The sequence below is a fragment of the Callithrix jacchus genome, chromosome 14 (genome assembly GCF_049354715.1).
Source record: "Callithrix jacchus isolate 240 chromosome 14, calJac240_pri, whole genome shotgun sequence".
In the NCBI taxonomy this organism is placed as follows: domain Eukaryota; kingdom Metazoa; phylum Chordata; class Mammalia; order Primates; family Cebidae; genus Callithrix; species Callithrix jacchus.
Window position 1 is genome coordinate 113781068 of NC_133515.1, and position 24187 is coordinate 113805254.

The window sequence follows — 24187 nt, forward strand, 5'->3', positions numbered from 1 at the left end:
CAGTGCCAGCCTCTACCCTGCACTCTGCGGCTCCTGCTGGGAAAAGCCCCACAACACAGCTCTCACGGTGTCTGGCCACACAGCCTGCCTTTGCTGTGCTCTTCCTGGCCACATCCAGAAAGGCCTCCGAATCCTGCCCACACCTCTGGGAATCTTCCCTCACAAAACACACCTAAACAGATTGGACCCTTCATCAAATATCTGCTTCAGCAGAAACCAATCACACAGCATTATCAGTTCCGACCAAAGCCCCAAAGCAAGGCCCCTGCTATGTCTGCTACCCACGACCGCTCTTCAGCCTCCTGCCTCACGGGCACTGTGGGATTCAGTAACTAACATTTGACCCTTAATTGCTGGTGAAAGCTTCAGTGACAGAGAAAGGGAAGCCAAAATGTGTAAGTCATCCTTTTAACAGGCTGTATAGTTTTTAAAGAATAAATTCCTTAGACCTTACAAAATTTAACCCAGCAGGCTTTCATCCGTAAAAGCACAGCCTGTCCGGCCCTGTCGGCTCTGGCCACCACCGCCCTCTGAACCTGTGGGAACAGGGAGGAAAGGGAACATTGCACACATGCCTGTTTTCTTTGCTTAACTTTAAGCCTTCATGCTTTGGAAAATAAGGAGTGTGCACATGTGTGTTTATTTGAGCTCATGACTGAAAATTTGAGCACTCACAAGGCAAAAAGAGAAAACTTCTGTATGCTTCAGAATTTGAAAAATCTTGAAATTTCATTCGCATATTTGATTTCAAAACTGTCTCTGTATATTATGTTTAGTACAATTTAGAGAAATATTTTCTTTCTACTTCTCTGTCATGCAGTGGCATTTCTAAATATTGCATATTAGATATTCATAAAGAAGGCTTATTTAAGTTCAGGAACTATATACTAATTTGTTTATTAAAAAGTCACTGTGGGCCGGGCACAGTGGCTCACGCCTGTAATCCCAGCACTTCTGGAAGTCAAGGCGGGTGGATCACCTGAGGTCAGGAGTCCGAGCTCAGCCTGGCCAACATGGTGAAACCCCATCTCTACTAAAAATACAAAACTTAGCTGGGTGTGGTGGTGCATGTCTGTAATCCCAGCTACTCGGGAGGCTGAGGCAGGAGAATCCCTTGGACCCGAGAGGTGGAGGCTGCAGTGAGTGGAGATCGTGCCACTGTACTCCAGCCTGGGTGACACTCTGTCTTGAAAACAAAGAAGTTATTGTTACCAGAAATTCACAGCACAAATAAAATATTCACTTGAGACAGAAAAGTTCAACAGGTCCGAAAAAGACAGATAATTTCTCTGTGGTGTCTCAGAGAGCACCTCCTCGCCCTTCTCTGTTACTTCCCATTGCTCCCTGAGGGTAGGGTTTGGGTTTTCTGAGTCCCTCACTTCCCCGAGCAGCACTGCAGAAGCAGGAGAGGTCGGAGGCCCCATGCAGGCCATGCCAAGGCCAGAGTGTGGGGCACTCGAGTGAGGTGTCCCGGGAATCCCTGAAGCCTCCCTGTGGAAGGGGAGGACAGGAGGTGGCCTGCGGGGATGCTGCGCATGTCCGTGCCCCCTGCCCTGGGGCCCTCGCAGCCTGCGTGCTTGCTGCAGGCCTCAGCAGAGCCGGTGTCCTGCGCCTTGTTCTTTCCACTACAGCCAGCACTAAACCCCCTGGCACACAGCAGGCGCGCGTGAGCAAATGCTTGAGAACACCCAGCAGGATTCCAGCACCCGGGTTCGTCACGGGAAGGTGGTCTCTTCACTACCCTCTGCCTGCATCCGCTGGGAGGACTGACCCCACCCACTCCCCGCCACGCTGGCTATGTGGTTCCCTCATCTGACAACGGGCATTCCAGGGGCTCATGCTACTGTGCTGTGAGAAGGGAACGAAGGGAGGTAAAGGAGAGGCTCCATGGCTGGGGTGTGTGCATTCAGTGTGTACTCCTGCTCCTTCTCCTCCCTGCTCCTGCTCTCTCCTCCCCGCTCCTCCTCCTTCTCCTCCCCGCTCCTGCTCCTTCTCTTCCCACTCCTCCTCCTTCTCCTCCCCGCTCCTGCTCCTTCTCCTCCCCACTCCTGTTCCTTCTCCTCCCACTCCTCCTCCTTCTCCTCCCTGCTCCTGCTCCTTCTCTTCCCACTCCTCCTCCTTCTCCTCCCCGCTCCTGCTCACTCTCCTCCCCACTCCTGCTCCTTCTCTTCCCCACACCTGCTCCTTTTCTTCGCACTCCTCTTCCTTCTCCTCCCCACTCCTGCTCACTCTCCTCCCCACTCCTGCTCCTTCTCCCCGCTCCTGCTCACTCTCCTCCCCGCTCATGCTCGTTCTCTCCCCTCCCCACTCATGCTCGTTCTCTCCCCAGGGACCACCTGCCAGCATGAGTGGGGTATGGCACTTCAGCGTGTGCTGCTTTTCACACCCACGCTGCCCGGCATGTCACCTGATTGTACAAGCTGTTCACACATGGTAGTGGCAGCAATATCTGTGACAACAGAGGCCTACAGGCCATCGCTTATTACCAGCGGGCTTTGTGTCGGGCTCTATCCTGAGTAATTTGTTTTGGGTCTGTCTCACCCTTGCAGTGATCCTATGGAAGAGGCACTGACATTTCACCTGCCCAGGGTACAGGATGGTAGTGGGGCTTGTGCCGCTGGCTGGGCCGAATGGCTGAGTATGGGGACTGCTCCTAAGCATGGGAGTCTCTGGTCCCCACGCTGTTGACTGGGCCACTGTGCTACCCGTAAGGCGGGATCCGGGGACCCAGGCGCGGCGCTGCCTGCACGGTGGAATCGTTATCTGCATTGACTCTCGGGAAGCACAGGCAGCATCTGGGGCCTCAGTGCTGCGTCTCAGTTATCCAAGATCAAACAAGCCCAGCTAATTGGCCTCAAGCACCCAGATGGGCCACCCCTAGCAACAGGCAGGACAGAGGATGACCTGTGATTACAACTGTGATCATAATGAGACTTCACTTTTCATCCAGATGAAGGCAGGACAGAGGTGACCTGTGAGGGTGACCTGTGATCACTCCAGCATCTCACTTTTCATGCAGGCGAAGGCATTGCTCACAGAACTGTCCCTGAATCTTCTCAGCTTCTCATCGGCCTCTTCTTCTCTGTAAACCGCTCGTGAGTCCCGGCCCCCAGACACCCGAGTTTCCAGGGCACATCCCTCTGACCCTGGCTGCTCGCGCTGTCTGTCCTCCGGGCTGAGTGTGATATAGCAGCAGGTCATCAATCCACCACAGCGCGTCTGTGCTTCCTCACTGATCTTTACTGCCTTTTTCCATTTCAAAGAATAAAACCTCGATGTTGGAACAGAACGCCTGTATCCTGGTAGCCTGCATGAATCAACAGCAAAAACTTTCTGGAATATCACATGGAACATGGGTGGAGGCTGCACACCTGACAATTTGCCGAGCAGCAGAAGCCGCCATCATGCACTCAAACCCGACAGTAGTCGGCTCCTGTCCGTGTGTCTCCTGACCCCTGAGGCCACAGCTTCCTAAAGCCAGGTGTTTCAGGGCCAGGACACAGCAGTGATTTCTAGGTAATGTGGGAAAATGTAGAGACTTGTTGCTCAAAGGAAGCCTGGAGGAGGGGAGGAGGTCCCCCCGGGGGCGAGAGGCCTGGTGTGCAGGCGTGGACCATGACAGCTGTGCTGAAGGAGGCATGGGTGAGAGGGAGGTGCTCCCCCCAAGCAGGGACCTGCAGCAGGGACGGGATAGAACAGGGCCAGAGCAGGCCTTGCAGTCCACATTTGCTGGTCTGAAGAGGGCCATATTTTTAAATGTCAAGCTCACATTCCAAGCACACATGTGAACGTGGGTAGTTCACGGTCCATGACCACGAGTATCTGCCACCGGCTCTAAAGCGCAGACGTGAGCGGAGCTTCGCCCCAAGCTGGGAGATCACAGGACTGAGTGGCAGAAGCACTAGCGGAGAGAGCCACCCAGCCGTGGTTCCTGCTAACCATGTGCTATGGGCTTTACGGAAGCACAAAAGCAGTAAAAGCCAATCTCAAGAGAGCACCACACACAGGATGAGCAATCCCATGCTGGGTTCCTCCTGTCTCTGCTTTTCTGCTGTGAATTTTACACCAGGTCAACGATGGGCAAAGAATTCTTAGGCCCTTTTCACAAAAGTGTCCTGATTCTTTTCAAGCTCCTCCATGCATCTTTGAAGTTAAATACTTAATTCTTTTGGGAGAAATGAGGAAGGACAACATATAGATTACTAACAGTTGCATTTATAACCAGGATAAAGGAACTAGCTGACATATATTCATAAATGTAATAAACACTGTGTAAATTACTTTTTAAGCTGAACTGGTTTTAACCCTCACGATCATCCTATGAAGAAAGTCCTGTTGTTATAATGTTAGTGATGAGGAAATGGAGGCTTATGTAGATCAACCCATTTTCCCAAGGTGATTCATACGGCCGGAAATGGTAAAGGCAGACACACACACACACACACACACACACACACACACAGACATGTGAGCTTTATGAAGAACTCAGTCTCCAATTCACAACCTCAGTTCTTACCTAATGAAGAGGGATGCATGATGCTGTGGAAGGCCGCCCATCTGTGGACCTGGGCTACGGCCTCCAGAGCTTGAGGGATGCATGATGCTGTGGAAGGCCGCCCATCTGTGGACCTGGGCTACGGCCTCCAGAGCTTGAGGGATGCATGATGCTGTGGAAGGCTGCCCATCTGTGGACCTGGCCTGTGGCCTCCAGAGCTTAAAGGATGCATGATGCTGTGGAAGGCCGCCCTTCTGTGGACCTGGGCTATGGCCTCCAGAGCTTGAGGGATGCATGATGCTGTGGAAGGCTGCCCATCTGTGGAACTGGGCTATGGCAGCCCATGCTGACTGAAACGAGTCCTTCAGAGCCAGACTGGCATGCCAAGGCCAAGTACACCCCGGAGGTCTCGTGCCTCTAGAACGTTCTCCATCCACTCATTCCACCAGACACTCTTGGCTCCTCCCTGCTTAAGATTAGTTTGGTCCAATTGAATGATGTCACTAATAGTTCTTCTTTCAGCGGCAGGAAAACTCAGTGACTTTGGTTCATGTTTAGTTGTAAGGGGGAGGGTGCCAGGAAATCCAGGTGAGAGGGTTGTGGTAAAATGACTCTGGCCACAGCTATGGGTGTAGGGCTGGGAGTGCAGGGATCCCAGGATGCACTGAGGAATCAGACACATTTGGCAGAGACACAGGATCGGCACCTGGGCAGCAGGCAGGCCAGGGAAATGCCCTCCATCACACTACGCTCTGTGTTCATCTACAGCCATCCAGCTCCTCCAGCCATCGGCACCTCCAGCCTTTCGGCTCCTCCAGCCATCCGGCTCTTCCAGCCTTTTGGCACCTCCAGCCAGCCATTCAGCACCTACAGCCATCCGGCACCTCCAGCCTTCCGGCACCTCCAGCCATCCGGCTCCTCCAGCCTTTCGGCTCCTCCAGCCATCCGGCTCCTCCAGCCATCCGGCTCCTCCAGCCTTTCGGCACCTCTAGCCAGCCATTCAGCTCCTTCAGCTCCTCCAGTCATCCGGCACCTCCAGCCATCCGGCTCCTCCAGCCATTCGGCTCCTCCAGCCTTTCAGCTCCTCCAGCCTTTCAGCTCCTCAGCTTAAAAAGCCTTTCCTGTTCATTTTCATCACAAACCCTGAGAGTCTATTACATCTCCACACACAAAGGAAAGAAAAATTAATGTTTAAAGCGGACAACTTGTTATGAATTTATCTCGCTCGGATACAAAGTAAAGATCTTAATGTCCAAAAGCAGACTTTGCAGTATCTTTTCCTAGACAGGGCACTAATCCCCTACAGTTAAAATGAGAAAAATGAATAATACTCGGAGATGAAAAGAAAAGATACTCGACTGAGGGGCTGCAGACAGAGAACAAGGGACAGAAAGAGACAGAGACAGGCAGAGACAGTGACAGAGACAGAGATAGAGTCAGAGATAGAGACAGAGATAAAAACAGAGACAGAGGGACAGAGACAGAGATAGAGAAAGAGGGACAGAGACAGACAGAAAGAGGCAGAGACAGAAAAACAGAGAGACAGAGACAGACACAGAGACAGAAGAACACCCAGGGAATCTCAGAAGCAGTGTCACACAGTGTGGTGGGGACCCCTCACCCAGAGAAGGCATAATGGAGCCTGGAGAAGCGGGCCGGAGAATGACTCAGATGTGGAATGAACAGCACTGATCAATGATTTCTCAAGAGCGATTCTGAATTCCCAGGAAAGAAAGCACAGATGCAGTTCTACCCAGAGAAGGACTCAGAGCTGCTCCGCACATCCGTTGGGTGCGGAGGGCATCAGTGCATCCATCAATCAGCAGCCTTGTTCTCTATCAGAGCAAACTCAGGAAAGCTACAATAAACAGTCATTCATTCACTCAGCAGGGGATCCATGGGAGCCTTACAGGACACCCTGATTCACCTATGTCCCCGTGGAGGGGGCGGCCCAGGGCTGGGCACCACAGAAGACACCCCCACTGGGATTGCAGGGTGCTGAAGGCAGCACTGGCTACTGAGAAGACTTAGAGACATCCAGGTCTTATTGCAGAGTAGGACACGTGCCACAGAACTGGGCATTTGTAGAGACGTAAGCAGAATGGGATTATTCTCTTTCCATCAACATGAACACTCTAACCTTCTATCGTGATAAGAAAGTTTTCAGAAAATGTAGAGATGGTATATTGAGAAAGAAAACAGCAGCCCTGTCACCCGCTAGTGGCCAGCAGGGCTGTCAAGTTCCTCTGAAAAACACAGAGACCCACTCGTCATCAACCTCAGACCGGGGCTCTCCAGAGACACAAGGGAACAAGACGGGCAGGAGCAGGGGACACATGCGATGCCATCCAGCCACAAAGCCCCCACGGGTCCCTGGCAGGCTGCTGGGCTGAGGGAGGGGCCGCTGCTCCCACAAGCCTGGCCTGGCTCCCGCCACCTCCTGTCTCATGCTCCTGGATGGAAGTTAAGCCAGATACTTCCCACACAGCCCACACTCTGACGGCACCAGTGCAGTGCACGTGCTGATCTCCTGGCCCTTCCTAGAACCACCCAACACAGTCCAAATACCAGCGCAAAACCCCTTTATGGAGGCGCCACAGCTGCCAGGACGCTGTCACCCTGGAAGCCCAGGCAAGGAGCCCCTGTGTGTGGGACACACAAGCTCAGAGCATTGAGTGCTGTGCTCTCGGGATGAACCAACTCCAGAAAATTCACCACAGAACTCTTTCTTTGAAGGGATTCTGCAAATGCAATCACCTTCTCAACTGAGCTAACCTTGAGTCAGGGAGCTTTACGCAGGGGTGAAGCCTGAACACATGGCCCTTTACATCTGGGTCTAGTGGTCAGAGGGAAGGGAGTCACAGATCAGAGGCTCATGGGGTACTTGTTACCTGCTGCTGACTTGAGGGCAGAGAGTGACAAGATAAAGATGCACACTCTCACTACTTCTACTCAACACGGTACTAAAAGTGCAAGAACAATTAGGAAAAAAAAATAAAAGGCATCCAAATAGGAGAAAAAAGAAGTGAAACTGTCTTTGTTTGCTGATGACATAGGCTTATATATAGAAAACGCTAAAGATTCCAAAAAAAACCCCACCACCTGTTAGACCTAATAAAGGGATTTAGAAAATTTGCAGGATATGAAGCAACATTCAGGAATCAGTAATATTTTGTACACTAACAATGAACCATACAAAAGAGAAATTAAAGGAAAACAACCCCATTTACAATAGCATAAAAATATAAAATACCTAGGAGTAAATTTAATGAAAGAGATGAAAGATGTGTATGATGAAAAATAACAGCATTGATAAAGAAAATTGTAGATGACACACAAAAATGGAAAGATATCCTGCATTCATGGATTGGAAGAGTTAATGCTGTTAAGATACCATACTACTTAAAGTGATATACAAATTCTATGAAGTCTCTATCAAATCCTAATGATATTTTTCACAGAAAAAGAAAATACAATCCTAAAATGTTTATGGAACCATAAAAGATTCTGAATAGCCAACCTATCTATTCAGGCAACACACTATGTGATTTCAAAAGATATTACAAAGCTATAAGAATTAAAACAGCAAGGTACAAGCATAAACACAGATATATTGACCAATGGAATAGAATACAAAGCCAGAAATAAATCCATAGATCTAAGGTCGATTGATTTCAATAAAAGTGCCAGGAATATATTATGGGAAATGACAGTCTCTTCCAGATATGGTGTTCAGAGAATTGAATATCCACATGTGGAAGAATGAAACTAGACCCTTATCTCACATCATATACAAAAATAAACTCAAAATGGATTAAGGACTGAAATGTAAGACCTGAAACTATGAAACTACTAAAAGAAAGTATAGAGGAAAAGCTTCATGACTTTGATTTGGTTAATAATTTCTTGACTATGATCCAGAAGCACAGGTGACAGAAGAAACAACAGTACTTTTGTAAGTTTTGCATGTTTGCTGTGTGTCTGCATGGATTTTTTTTAAGCATTCTGGTTTCCTCCCCATGAAGATGTTTAGAGAAGTTAATTGCTGCGTCCACATGGCCCCAGGCTGGGTGATGTGGGCGTGTGTGAGCCGTCCTGCTTTGAGACGGCACCCTTCCCAGGTCTGGTGCCTACCTTGAGCCCTGAGCTTCCAGCAGAGACTTGTCTCCCGAACCCTGATTGAAATAACTGGGCAACTAAGAATCTTACTTGTTTTTAAAATTAATCTTTATTAAATGTATGCATAGCTCACATTTATTTCAATGTTTAATATTTGAAGTGTTTTGGTCGTTATTTAGAAGTTCGGTGATGTTTTGTGACCAAAAGTATGCTGGAGGAATCTAACTCTTATTTATAGCTATCAGCCTATGGGAATACTGGTTTCCTTATACATCATTTCACTTCAAGTCACAGTTTCTGAGGATTGATAAATAATGTTAATAGAGTATATACTGTACTGTATATTTCAAAATTGCCAAAAGAGTAGATTTTAAATATTATCACTACAAAAATGCTAAAGACGTGATGTGACTGATATGCTAATTAGTTTGATTGAATTATTCCAAAATGTAAACATGTATGAAGACATAACATGGTAATTTAGTTACATATATTATTATCTGTCCATTTTTAGAAGGAACCCAGAAGGTGCTGGTTATAAATTGAGGTCCCACACCTGGACAAGGACAGAGTCACAGGTGACACACAGGATGCTGGCTTCCAAACTCTTCATCCTATTTATGTTTCCATTGTAGGCTATCTGAAGATTCCTCCTGGGCTATAGCTTACAGCTTTTGTTTTAAGATTCCAAAACCTGTTTGATTTAGAATTGACAATTCCTAAACTTGTTCCCTACCCTCCCCAGACTAAGGAACCCTCAGGAGAAGATAGACAAGAATTTTAGAATTCCACCCATCCATCAACACACTCAAGTCTCTTCTCATCTATCTTAAAATGTGATCTGGGGAGCTTACAGGTAAGATGGAACTAAGAACAGCATCTCAGCCTCCAAATGGGACTTTAACACAATTATGTTTCAGAACAAACAGGTTTTATAAAATTCATAGCTTGAGCCCTTATGCGTTTTATGATTTGCCCTTTCCTGCCCATACTAAGTCTTGCTTAAAATCATAAAAAAGTCAGCAAAGCTAGTAAGATATATTTGCCTTTATAAAACAACATATTCTTGTCTTATGAAAAATTATAAACCTATCAGGTTGCTTTTACAGTGTGTATTTGTCTGTTTTTATCCTGTTAAAAAGAAGTACCTGAGACTGGATAATTATAAAGAAAAGAAGCGTAACCGGTTCACCGTTCTGCTGGCTACACAGGAAGCATGGTGGCTTCTGCATCTATGGAAGCCTCAGGAAACTTCCAATCATGATGGAAGGCAGAGGGTGGGCAAGACACCTTACATGGTAAAGCAGAAGCAAGAGAGAGAGAGAGTGTAGGGAAGTGCCACACAGGTTGAAATGACCAGATCTCAGGAGAACCCACTCACTCTCAGAAGCACAGCACCAGGGGGATTTTGCTAACCCATTCGTGAGAATCCAATCCATGATCTAATCACCTCCCACCAGTCCTCACCCCCAACACTGGGGAATACATTTCTACATGAGGTTTGGGTGGGGACACAGATCCAAAACCAAATCACTGTGTGATAGCTTTCATAACAGAAAAAGAATCTGAGGCTCACGCAGGCAGCTGACTTCTTGGGTTCCATTTCATTCTCCTGGATGTCGTGTATTTATCCCAATGATTGTGGTATGAGCAGCTTAGTGGGTCAGAATATTCTATAACCAAGAATAACACATCTGTTTCTACATGTTCTCAAGCTGCTAAGTGGTTGGGCAAGTCTGGATTTAATTAAGAATTACTAGTGATATGGTTTGGCTGTGTCCCCACCCAAATCTCATCTTGAATTGTAGCTCCCATAATCCCCACGTGCCATGGGAGGGCCCTGGTGGGAGATAACTGAATCATGGGGGTGGGTTTTTCCCCCATGCTGTTCTTGTGAGACCGGTAAGTCTCACGAGATCGGATGGTTTTATAAAGGGCAGTTCCCCTGACCTGCTCTTCCCAGCTGCCACGTAAGATGTGCCTTTGCTCCTCCTTTGCCTTCTGCAATGATTGTGAGGCCTCCCCAGTCATGTGGAACTGTGATTCCACTAAACCTCTTTTTCTTTATAAATCACCCAGTGTCGGGTATGTCTTCAAAGCAGTATGAAAATGGACGAAAATAACTAGAGATGCTGTCCTGTCCTCAGAGGGGAGACATTTCATCTTATGATCTGAATTCATCCTTACACAAAAGCTAGAATGGCCAATCTTCATCACATTCAATGGCAAGTGGGCTAGAAAGTGTTTGATGAAATCCAGTGGCTCTATTTCTCTAAAAACCCATTTAATTCAAATACATTAATAGGCAAGTGTCGTTTCATGCACTTTTTCCTTCTTTGTCAAGACAGGTGCATGCCCAGATCTCTACTTCTTTCCCAAATTAATCCCAAATCAAAGAAACACGTTGCAAGAAAGCCACATGCATACATTCTAAAAGGAACTCACAGTGACGTACCAACTATGAAAACATTTTGCTATATTTTACAAATGGCTATTTACCTACCCATCTATGTATATCTCTGTAATCTATCTATATTTCAGCCCCTCTATCACTCCAATCATTCATCTATATGTCCACAGTGATATGTCATTTAATGATGGGATACATTCTGAGAGATGTGTCCGTAGGTGATTTTGTCATTGTGTTTACATCGCAGGGCGCACTAACAGAAACCTAGATGATACAGGCTACCGCACGCCTAGGCACATGGTGTAGCCTCTTGCTCCGAGGCTACAAACCTGTACAACATGTGACTGTGCTGAATACTTACACAACTATAACGATCGTATTTGTGTATCTAAGCATCTAAACACAGAGAAGTGGAAGTAAACATACGGTACAAAAGGTAAAACATGACACGCCTGTGCAGGCCACTGACCACGAACAGAGCCTTCAGAACTGGAAGTTGTTCTGGGTGAATCCATGGGTGAGGAGTGAGTGAATGCCAAGCTGCAGGACTCTACTGCATCCTTTAATCTGATGGCAGTGCAGTAGTTTTGTGTATGTCAGCATCACCACAAACATGAGTCACACCTTCCACAGTGAGGTTATGATGGCTGACGTCACCAGGCAACAGGATTTGTCAGCGCCGTTACAATCTAACGGGACCACCATGGTATATGTGGTCTGTCCCTGACCAAAACATTATTATTCAGAATATAATCTATCTATCTATCCATCCATCCATCCATCCATCCATTCACTTTATCTATCATCGCTCTTTCTATCCACCTTTATGTATCTGTCTACCTGACTTTCCACCCTTCTAGCAAGACACATATCTTTTACTACGTTTGTCTCCCTTTACCAACGATGGGCCCAAATGTGAGCATCAGCTTACTGTCCCTGTTCCTGCAACGGGGTCATAAACGTTCTTCCCCAGACATCAACATCCTTTGTGAGAGGCTGTACAGCTAATACCAATGAACACAGAAAATCTTAAGTTCGACTCTTCATGAAAAGCAGCGTTTGCTAGACTTCTCCTTCCACTTAAGGACCAGTAAGGGAACTTCAGGTCGCACTGTCTGCTCACCACGCACCACAGCCACACATCCATACAGATCACACGCATCCATACAGGTCACACACATCCATACAGATCACACACAGCCATACAGACACACACATCCATGCAGACACACACGTCCATGCAGACACACACGTCCATACGGATCACACACGTCCATACAGACACACACGTCCATACAGACACACACGTCCATACGGATCACACACGTCCATACAGACACACACGTCCATAAAGACACACACGTCCATACAGATCACACACATCCATACAAACACACACAGCCATACAGATCACACACATTCATACACATCACACACGTCCATACAGACACACACGTCCATACGGATCACACACATCCATACGGATCACACACGTCCATACAGACACACACGTCCATACAGACAAGCATTTCCTTTGCTGACAGGTTTGCTACTTCTACGCATCTGTCTTAAGAATGAAAAAAGGAAATTCACCAACTCATTACTTCTGGGCCCTTCCACAGTGATTAAATAGCACAATTAGCCAAGCATACGTTTTTCTACTCAAAAAGCTATGGAAACATTAATCTTTTTGTCTTTGAAAAGTTACATCTTTGAAATTATTTAATTAACCAAGCTCATAAACTAGTTAGCATTTATGTAACACAGGTGCTGGTCAAACCCTCTCATTTTATTACTGAAGAAAAGAGGCCCATGGAGTTTAAATGACGTTTCTAGAATCATCTGAGACTTGGCAAGAAGCCAGTCTTTATTTCCAGTCTAATTCTGTCAGCATTTAAAACTAAAAATAGAATTTCTTTTTCTAATGGCTGTTTCATGAGAAGTAGCTACCCCTCCTTGCCCTAGATAGAACTATTCCTAGTGATAAATTCACTGTTCTGATGGCTGACTTCTCATTTTCTTTTGATCTTTAACTTGTTTTTTCCAAATGCTGACTCTCCAGAGACAGCGGACGCGCTTGCTAACATCACAGTCAAGCGCGCTGGGGTAGTCAACGGCCCGTGGGAACCGGCAACGGTGTCCAGGTTCATCACATTTCCCGACTCAGACAACGGTCACACACCTGAATTTTTCCGTTCCGGCTTTGTACCTTGAGATGCGAGCCATGGAAAGAGGCACGGACAAGGCGTCCAGCCAGCGCTTCTCATACCTCGGGTCCTTAGCTATGGGCGAGGAAGGTGACGATGGAGCCTGTGCAGAAGAAAGGACAATGACGCGTCACAGAGGCAGGGACGTGCGTGCATGGAGACGTCTGCAAGCACCTGGAATGCCGAGCTCAGGTCCAGCACATTTCAGCCAATAAAAAGCAAGTGAGATCGTTTCTCAAAGATTCGGAAGAACTCAGTGCTCTTCTACCTGGATTTAAGAAATTGTCTCTCTCTATTTTCTTTTCTTTCTCTTTTTTTGAGACGGAGTTTCGCTCTTGTTACCCAGGCTGGAGTGCAATGGCGTGATCTTGGCTCACTGCAACCTCCGCCTCCTGGGTTCAGGCAATTCTCCTGCCTCAGCCTCCTGAGTAGCTGGGATTACAGGCACGCGCCACCGTGCCCAGCTAATTTTTTGTATTTTTAGTAGAGACGGGGTTTCACCATGTTGACCAGGATGGTCTCAATCTCTTGACCTCGTGATCCACCCGCCTCAGCCTCCCAAAGTGCTGGGATTACAGGCTTGAGCCACCGCGCCCGGCCCTCTTTTTTTTTTTTTTTTAAGTTAAGGTTTTTATTGTTGATTCAGCTTTAGATATAGTTAAAAATGAGTACACGTTAATGACATCCTTCTGATAAATTTATGCCAAAGAATTAAGCAGCCTGAAAGGAATGGAGAGCTATTTATTTTTTATAACTATATCCTGCTTTATATTTAATTTATGCAATTACCCAAAACCTTTCTTTTTATTATTATTACTGTTATACTTTTAAGTTCTGGGGTACATGTGTAGAACGTGCAGGTTTGTTACATAGGTACACATGTGCCATGGCACTTCACTGCATCCAATCCGTCATCTACATTAGACATTTCTCCTAATGTATCCCTCCCCCACCCCCCACCCCCTTACTAGCCCCAGTGTGTGATACTTCCCTCCCTGTGTCCATGTGTTCTCATTGTTCAACTCCCACGTATGAGTGAGAACATGTGGTGTTTGGTTTTCTGTTCCTGTGTTAGTTTGCTGAGAATGGTGGTTTCCAGCTTCATCCATGTCTGTGCAAAGGACATGAACTCATCCTTTTTTATGGCTGCATAGTATTCCATGGTGTATATGTGTCAAATTTTCTTTCTTTTTTAATTGTACTTTAGGTTCTGGGGTACATGTGCAGATCATGCAGGATTGTTTATTTCCTAACTGCCTATTGCACCAAAGAGAGGAAGCTGAAGGGAGGGAGAAGAAGAGGAGAGGCCTAAATCTGGAGGGAAAGTCGCAGGCACAGCACTGGGCTCAGTGCACAGAGACCAAGAGAAAGACATAAAACCAGAACCGACCTGAAATGTCCTGTCAGCCAGTTCTGGTCGAGAGACACATGATAGAATGGCTGCTAACATCCCAGCAGCATCCAGGTCATGGGTCTGCCTTATCACGGATGGCAATGACCCTCTGTCAGTGGTCAGAGCCGGGCCCAGATGGAAAAGTGGGGAGGCCTCAGCAGGTCTGTAGCTCTTGAGAGGAAGCTGGTCTGAGAAAGGGAAGAAGCCACACAAGCACCACAGCACCACACAGAAGCCCCGCGAGCGTCCAACAACGAAAGGGTCAGAAGGTGGTGCCAGGCCACAGGGCACACCTGTATCCCATTCCACATTCTCAAAGGGGAGCCTCAGCTGCCTAAGCCATCTTGACCTCAGAGCCCGGCTCCCTATGAATGAACCAGGTGCTACTGCCCCAGCCACCGGCATGGATGTGCCTCACAGGTGTGCCCCCCACTCACAGGGGTCACCCCCACTCACACACAGGCCCCACACTCACAAGACATTTCTGCTATTTCAGTTTGCTTCAGTGGCTGCCGGGAACACCAAGCCTGAGCCCCAGGCTCTGTGGACCCTAGCGTCCGGGACGGTCACACCTGGAATCTTAGCATCTGTCTGCAGGATTTTCTGTAAGCAGCAATGCCATGAGGAAACAGACCTGGGCTTTCAGAGGCTCAAGGGCAGCTGAGTGCCCTTCCTCCTTGCTTGTTCATGAGCTGCTGAATGTCCACGATGTGTTAGGATGTTCTTTGAGACTTCATATAACAGCATTCATCATAACACTGGTTAATCCCCAACTTAGAGAGCAAACCCTGGCCACCTCAAGTCTCCTCTGCGGTCAGCTTTACCTACCAAAAAGTAATGTCCCTAAGCATTCTGTGCAGCTGAACTGTCAATGGCTGGTTTGCAGTGACAGGACATGGGGGCCGCTCCCCAGGGCTTCACTGGAGATCCCTGGAACTTGTGGGCTTTGCTTCCATGTGGATGAGGTTTCCATAAGGCTCTCTGCACACCACTCACACTCAGTAAAGGTGCTGATTTATCTTTCTTCTCTGCTAATATACAAGTCCTTTCCTCATTCTCCTCCACCTCAAATCATCTTTGCATCCCTGCCCTAGGATTTTAGATGAAGGGCCTCTCACCCAGTACAGGTGGGATGGGGGAATGGACACTGGGGAGGGTCGGAGCATCACACAGAAGAGGTGGCATCGCCATCTGCAGATGTATCAGAAAGCAGAACAAAAGCACACAGCCAGAGGTTGAATTTGGGTTATCATCCTAACATTGCTTCTCTATGCTTACTAATTCCATGGCCCATAGCTCAATGGCAAAAGTGGAAATACTGGAACATCTGAAGTCTGAGCTGAATTTTACAGATACTCACTTGCCGTTACCTTTTCTGCTGCACTCTGACATCTGGTAAGAGGCTCACCTTTGTGCATGCACGAGAACAGCACTGCAATGCCTTTGGATCGCCTGCTATGCATTTCACATTAGCTCTGCTGAAACGGCACTTGTCTACATAGAATGCTGCGACCTGTGTAAGGATTCATCACAGATGATTGCATACTGTGCATGCTTCTAGCTGTCATGTTGATTTTAACTGTGGTATTTGCATGCACAGTACTAACCCTGTGCCGTAGCATTCGTCCTACCATTGTCCTGTGAGTGTTGCCACACACTCTATGCTCCTTGTTGCGGATTCAAAGTTTGCTGTTTTCAGAGACACTAGAATCATGCTGCAAAACCACCACTTAAAATTGCACTGGGGATTCTACCATACAATATGGAATATTTTTTAAAAAGTAGTATGGACCCTTGCATAAAATCAGTTGAAGATTACCTTTCAAAAATGCAGGATCAAAAGCAACTCCCCACGAAGAAAACCCGCTTTTTCTTTATAAAATCAGGCTGCTTGCAGAGCCTGTGGGCGCAGCTTTGCATCCAGAGTGCGGACTTTCACGGGAGGCTTTTCCTCCTTCCCTCTTCCGAGTTACGCTTTTCACTCAGACACCACTGATAAACCCTGAAATTCATGTCCCATTGAATGTACTTTCCTCTGGAAAAGTATTTTGCACAATCTGGAGAAAATATTTTTCATAATCTAGCAGTCAGGGGAGAAGCCAGGTCTCTGTGAGCTAATGCTTAGGTCAGCAGGTCAAATGCTCCCACCTACTGAGGGTCGAGGAGAAGGGACATGCCAGGGTTACCCCTCTGCACAGTTCCTTCCTCTCCAGCCGCCCGGCACACCCAGCTGTTTGCTCTCTGCTGTCAAGCTGGGCACTGCATTGGAGGAAACGCCTCCAGCTTCCTCTTCTTAGGAGAACACCATGTGCAGGGTACCTGGACAGGCCTTCTGGTCCTGTGCCTGCCTCCCACAAAGGCATCTCCAAAGCCGGCTCAAGGCCTCAGGTAGGCGCCACTCATCTGAGCCAACCCCACTGATCTGAGCAAACCCCACTCTGAGGGAGCTCATGTCCCGCAGAAAGCAGAGCTTCGTGATTCTCACCTTGGTTCCAAATCTTACATCAACTCAATAGCTTGCAGATATAATGAGGCACATCCCTATTAGCTGACCACAAACCCTACAGCCTTTTTGTCATCTTGCTGCTTATGACAGGAATGCAGAGCTCAGCATCTCCAGGGTTGCAAAAGCCATCTGCATCTATCCATGGCGGTGGAAACCAATTTTAGGTGAGAACATGTTTTCCTCTATTTAATTTACAATGAAGTCAAAAGTTGCCAAAGAACTGAGCAGCCAACTCACAGGGCATTTACTATGAAATGCCACAATTATTATAAGTCTGTCAATCAAAAAGCTAGAGAAAAATATCTCCCAATATGTTGAATGTATACAAGAATCAGAAGAGAGGATTGGAACCAAAGATGCCAGCCACAGGTGTTCTGAAGAGCAGAGGGTGACGGGGAGCCTCCACTGGCGGAGGGGATGTTCACGAGAGCTGGCTGGAGATGGAGGCCATCAGGTTCAGAGACTCAAAGCAAGTGGTGGCCTCAGGTCACTGAGCAGGTGCTCTTTCTAAAGCACTGTATTCAAATTGCTGCAGTCCCCAAGAAAGAACTCGTAGGGTTATTTTAGAAGTTTTAAAAGACAGTCTTCGTCTCAGACATGCGAGCCTGAGCTCCCTGCCCTGCATTCTCCCAGCTCCGGTTCTTTGGGGCCGACAAAAAGTGACTTCGTCCTGATATCTGCCACACTCACAAGATAAACCTTCTGGACAGAGGTGGGTCTCTAGAGGTCCCTATGCCTGGATGGATCCGTTTTGAAAATGCAAGTAAAATTGAGTACTTTTAGCAAACACTTTATAAAGCTACTAGAAATGAATAAAAGTAGATGAAAGTAGGCCGGGTGCGGTGGCTCATGCCTGTAATCCCAGCACTTTGGGAGGCCGAGGCGGGTGGATCACAAGGTCAAGAGATCGAGACCATCCTGGTCAACATGGTGAAACCCCGTCTCTACTAAAAATACAAAAATTAGCTGGGCATGGTGGTGTGTGCCTGTAATCCCAGTTACTCAGGAGGCTGAGGCAGGAGAATTGCCCGAACCCAGGAGGCGGAGGTTGCGGTGAGCTGACATTACTCCATTGCACTCCAGTCTGGGTAACAAGAGCGAAACTCCGTCTCAAAAAAAAAAAAAAAAGAAGATGAAAGCAAAAGCCTCCAAATATTTCAACCACTTACAAGTTCCCAGTTTACATAAACTGCGTATGATCCCAGCGTTTCTGCCTCAAGGCACATAGGAATAGACCCAAAGAAGTGTGTTAGGAGCGCACACTTAAGTCTAATTCGCTGATTATCACAGAACTACAACCACATTCTAGAAAAGGTGGGACATATATAAAGTTTTTAAGAAATCCTTATTACCCATTTGTATGATCTTTTTCTATTTGGTTTTTGAAACTTAGTTAAGATCATACTGCACAAAATAATTTTTAAACACATACAAGAAAATAATATTTTCCATCACAGATTTTAAAAAGTGGAATCTGAAGATAAATCTGTGCTTTAATACTAACCATTTCTTGAATATAGAAAGGACTGTCAGTGAATGGCTGAAAACTGTGACAGTACCCAACCATATGGATATATACTATGCTTTCCCCATACACACATACTTATAATAAAGTCTCATTTATAGATTAGGCCCAGTAAGAAAGTAGCAATAGCTGCTAATGTGATAGAGGAATTATATCACTCTTCTGTAAAGAGCGTGGTGAGAATGTGGTCTCTCTAGAAACATCCTATTGACTGCACTAGCCCTCCGCCTTGTGATGAGGGGATGGAACAGTGTGTGCACAAGTTTTCCTCAGCTACTCAGAATGTGCACGATTTAAAACTTATGACTGTTTATTTCTGGAATTTTTCATGTAATATTTCGGAATGTGGTTGCCTGTGGATAACTGAAACTGGGGAAAGCAAAACTATAGGTAACGGGGCATCACTGGCCAGGCGCAGTGGCTCACACCTGTAATCCCAGCACTTTGTGAGGCCAAGGTGGGCGGATCTCAAGGTCAGGAGTCAAGACCATCCTGGCTAACATGGTGAAACCCTGTCTCTACTAAAATACAAAAAATTAGCTGGGTGTGGTCATGCATGTGTATTCCCAGCTGCTTGGGGGGCTGAGGCAGGGAAATCACTTGAACCTGGGAGGCAGAGGTTGCACTGAGCTGTGACTGCACCATTGCATTCCAGCCTGGTGACAGAGCAAGCTTCAGTCTTAAAAAAAAAAAAATAGCTGGGTGTGGCAGCGCACACCTGTAGTCCCAGTTACTCAGGAGGCTGAGGCAGGAGAATCACTTGAACCTGGGAGGTGGAGGTTGCAGTGAACTGAGATCGCATCACTGCCCTACAGCCCGGGCAACAGAGTGAGACTCCTCAAAAAATAAAAATAAAAAGGGGGACATCACTGTACACTTGGGGTTTTAATAGTGTATGTTTAAATAGGTTTGAAGGCAACTGTTTAGGTGTTGCTGTATTTTCTACAGCGAATGACTGGAAAGCTTTGCACTTTTTAATTTGTAACTAAACTGTATTGAGGCATAAATGGCATACAATAACATACGCAGATTTTAAGCGCAGAGTTTGATGAGTTTTGTCAACTGTACGTAGCCCATGCAGCCCGAATCCAAATTGTGAAACAGAATTTCTCCCTCATCCACACATCTACCCCCATGGTGCTTCCTCTGTGCCTGTTTGCAGGCAATCCCTCCAGCCCAAGGTGGTCACTGATCTGCTTTCTGCTGTTATGGACTAGCTGTGCTGCTTTACAACTTGATCTTACTAGAACGACACAGTATCACTTGTGTGTAAACGTTTCCTCTCTCAGCATAAAGCCTGAGATCCATCCATGTTAATGTGTGTCAGCAGATTATTCATTGTATCAATAAATAGCATTCTGTTACTTGCATATACCAACATTTATTTATCCATTCACCCATTGAAAGAGATCTGAATTGTTTCTTGCTTGAGGATATTATAAATAATGTTGCCATGCTGTCATCTAGATTTGGGTTTTGAATGTTGTATGAAGCTTGCATTTCTGGAATAAACCTTATTTTTCTTTTCATGATACATGATCCTTCTTTTGATTTGTTAGGATGTTGTTGGAGAATTTCTGCATCTACATTCATGGGAACTATTGGCCTGCAACTTTTTTTTTTTTTTTGAGACAGGGTCTCACTCTGTTGTACAGCCTGGTGTGCAATGGTGTGATCTTGGCTCACTGCAACCCTGCTTCCTGGGTTCAAACAATTATCGTGCCCCAGCCTCCTGAGTAGCTGGGACTACAGTTGTGTGCACCACCATGCCTAGCTTTTTCATTTTTTTTTAAGTAGATATGGGGTTTCACCATGTTGGTCAGGCTGATCTCCAACTGCTGGCCTCAAATGACCTGCCCTCCTCTGCCTCCCAAAGTGCTGGGACTACAGGTGTGAGCCACTGTGCCCGGCCTGTCTAATGTTTTTCACTCTCAATCTCGGTAGAAAGTTTTGGTATCAGTGTTATCCCAGATTCATACAATTATCTGGGACTCATTTCATCATCCTCTATTCTCCAAAAGAGTCTGTGAAGTGTACATATTATTTCTTTGAAAGAATTCCACAATTGCCAGATATTTGAGTTCTGTACAAACCTTTGCAGTCCTAAGTAGGTGATCATAGCCCAGCCTGTGATCCATCTTGTTGAATGTTCCATGTTCACTTAAAAAGAAAGTGCACTCTGCAGACTCTGGATCCAGTGCTCGTTCATGCCAGTGAGATCCCAGTTGATTCATAAAGTGGTGTCGTTCTTCTCATCTTTACTAATGTGTTTGTCTATTTGTCCTCTCAATACTAAGCATAAAATATTAAAATCTCCCATTTTGATTGTGGATTTCTCTGTATTTTTCCCATCTCTGCCAGGTTTTGGTTTGTATTTGGAAGCTCTGCTATAAGGTAATTTACAATTATTTACAATTTTAAGTGCACAGTTAATAATTTACATAATAATTTACAATTATTAAGCTTTCTTGATGAACTGATTCTTAAATCATAATAAAATGTTCCTCTTCGGAACATTGCTTATTTTGTACATTGCTTATCTTGAAGACTACTCATCAAATATTAATCGAGCCACATTTTTATGCCTACTGTTTAGAAAATACATGCTCTCCACTCTTCTAATTTCCACCTATGTGTATCTATACATTTAAAATATATTTTCTATATACACCATAGAGTTGAATATTGCTTTTTAAAAAATCCAGTCTGACAATTTCTATCTTTTAATTGAAATGTAGTCCATTTATATTTAATGTGATTCTCATACAGCTGGACTTAATTACACATTGCTTTTGGCGTTTGGTTCCCCTGGAATTTTTCTGGTCTGTTGAACAAATTCTTCTTTTTAGAGAGTTAATCATTTTTTTCCACGATCCTCTTTTAGTATCTCGCTGGCTGTAGGGATCACAATACGCGTTCACTTTAATATAACAGTGTTTTTTTAGTCAATATTGTTATCACTTTAAACTGCATATTGACATCAATCTTCCCATACCTCACTTTACAAACATAAAAGCCTCAAAGCAGAACAAACTAATCTACCTTACTGCGTCCTTTGTTCTATTTCTGCTGTATCTCTTTCTCCTACATTATCAAGTCCACTTTACTGGTTCATCATCTTGTCCTTTAAAGTATTATTTATCTGAAAGAAAACTCAGAAAAGAAACAGTGGGTATTTTATATACATACCCACATTTTTGCCTTTCACCGTTCTCTTCACTTCTTCCTCTGTATCCAAGTTCCCATGTGCTGTCCTGTCCTTCCAGCTTGAAGAGCATGTTTTAGTACTTCTTATAGTGTAGGTCTACCAGCGACATTTTCTCTCAACTTGAATTTATATTTTATAAAGGGTCTATATTTCATCATTTTTGAAGGATGTTTTTCTCTGGATATACAATTTTGAATAAATGTTTGTTTGTATCATTGTTCCTAACATGTCTTTTTATCATCTGGCTGCTTCCTAAACATTCTCTTTCTTCTTGGTTTTCAACAGTTTAACTGTGATATCCCTACAGACTTGTCTTTGTGTCCATCTTGCTTTACGTTCACGTCTATTCTTTGCATTCTTATTCTCCTTCTGGGACTCCACAATATGTAACTGAGTCCACTGGAGGTGTCCCGCAAGTCTCTGATTCTCAGTCTATTTACTTTTATTTCTTTTACCCATTTTTATTGACACATGGTATTTTCACACATTTATGGGGTGTATGTGATATTTTGATATGTATATATGATGTTTAATGATCAAAACAAGGTCTTAAAAATCCATCACCTTAAACATTTAACATTTCATTGTGCTGGGAACATTTCGAATATATTCTTCTAGGTATTTTGAAATGCATATTTCAAAAGAAAATATTTGAAATGATCACAACACAGTATATTTCTATTAACTATGTTAACAATAAACGACCCCATCTATCTAATTGTATGTTTGTGCCCATTAACCAACCTCTCTTCACATGATGAAACTCATTCCTAAATATTCTGTCATAGCTATTGTGAAAGGGATTGATGTCTCCATTTCTTTTTCAGCTGGTTTTTATTGGTATACAGAAATGTTACTGGTTTTGCGTATTGATTCTTTATCCTGCAACTTTCCTGAATTATTTTATTAGTATTAAGAGGTGTGTGTGTGTGTGTGTGTGTGTGTGTATGTGTGAAGTCTTTAGGTTTTACTGTACATAAGATCATGTCATCAGCAAAGAAGGACAATTTAACTTCCTATTTTTCAATGTGAATGCCTTTTTTTCTTTCTCCTGCTTCATTGCTCTGTCTAGGACTTCCAGTACTATGCTGGTTAGGAGTGATAAACATGGGTACCTTTGTCTTTTTACAATTCTCAGAGGAAAACCTTTCAGCTCTACCTCTATTTGGTATGAATTAGCTGTAGGCCTGTCATACATGACCTTATGTTAAGGTTTATCCCTTCTATGCTAATTTGTTGAGTACTTTTATCATAAAGCATTGTTGAATTCTCTCAAACGCTTTTCTGCTTCTACTGAGATGGTCACATGGTTTTCATTTTTTTTTTACTGCATTTTAGGTTTTGGGGTACATGTGAAGAGCATGCAAGATTGTTGCATAAGTACATACCTGGCAGCGTGATTTGCTGCCTTCCTCCCCATCACCTATATCTGGCATTTCTCCCGATGCTATCTCTCCCTGACTCCCCACCCCCCACTGTCCCTCCCCTATTTCCCCCCTGACAGACCCCAGTGTGTAGTGCTCCCCTCCCTGTGTCCATGTGTTCTCATTGTTCAAAACCCACCTATGAGTGAGAACATGCGGTGTTTGATTTTCTGTTCTTGTGTCAGTTTGCTAAGAATGATGGTCTCCAGGTTCATCCAGGTCACATGGTTTTCACTCTTTATTATGTTGACGTGATGTGCCACATTTATTGATTTGCATATGTTTAACTATCCTGGCATCTCTGGGATAAATCTTGACTGATCATGGTGTGTTATCTTTTTGATGTGTTGTTGGATTAGGTTTGCTAGTTTTTTTATTGAGAGTTTTTGTGTCCATGTTCATCAGAAATACTGCCCTGTAGTTTCCCTTCTTTGCTCTGTCCTTTTCTGTGTTTTGCATTAGATAATGCTGGCATTGCAGAATGAGTTAGGAAAAATCCCTCCTCTTCAATCTTTGAACTAGTTTGAGAAGTATGAATGCTAGTTCTCTGTAAGTTTGAAAGAATTCAGAAATAAAGCCATCCAGTCCTGGGCTTTTTTTGTTGGGAGATTTTATTACTGATTCAATTCTGTTACTTGTCATTGGTCTATTCAGGTTTTAGACATGTTTCCATAGTTCAGTCTTGGTAGGCTGTATATTTCCAGGATTTATCCATTTTCTCTGTTTTCTAATCTGTTAGCATAGAGTGGTTAATAATAGTCTCTGATGATCCTTTGCACATCTTTGGTATCTGTTTCAATATCTTTTTTTTTTTTTGAGACGGAGTTTCGCTCTTGTTTCCCAGGCTGGAGTGCAATGGCACAATCTCGGCTCACCGCAACCTCTGCCTCCTGGGTTCAA

General features: G+C 45.1%; 1 protein-coding gene across 1 annotated transcript in view; it reads right to left on the minus strand.

The window, feature by feature from the left end:
• SNTG2 (syntrophin gamma 2) overlaps positions 1-24187 on the minus strand; it is a 351728-nt gene that overhangs the window by 106679 nt on the left and 220862 nt on the right. Inside the window, exon 9 of the mRNA XM_054245265.2 lies at positions 13207-13334. Within this exon, the coding sequence (XP_054101240.2) occupies positions 13207-13334 (128 nt within the window). The remainder of the gene's footprint in view (positions 1-13206; positions 13335-24187) is intronic.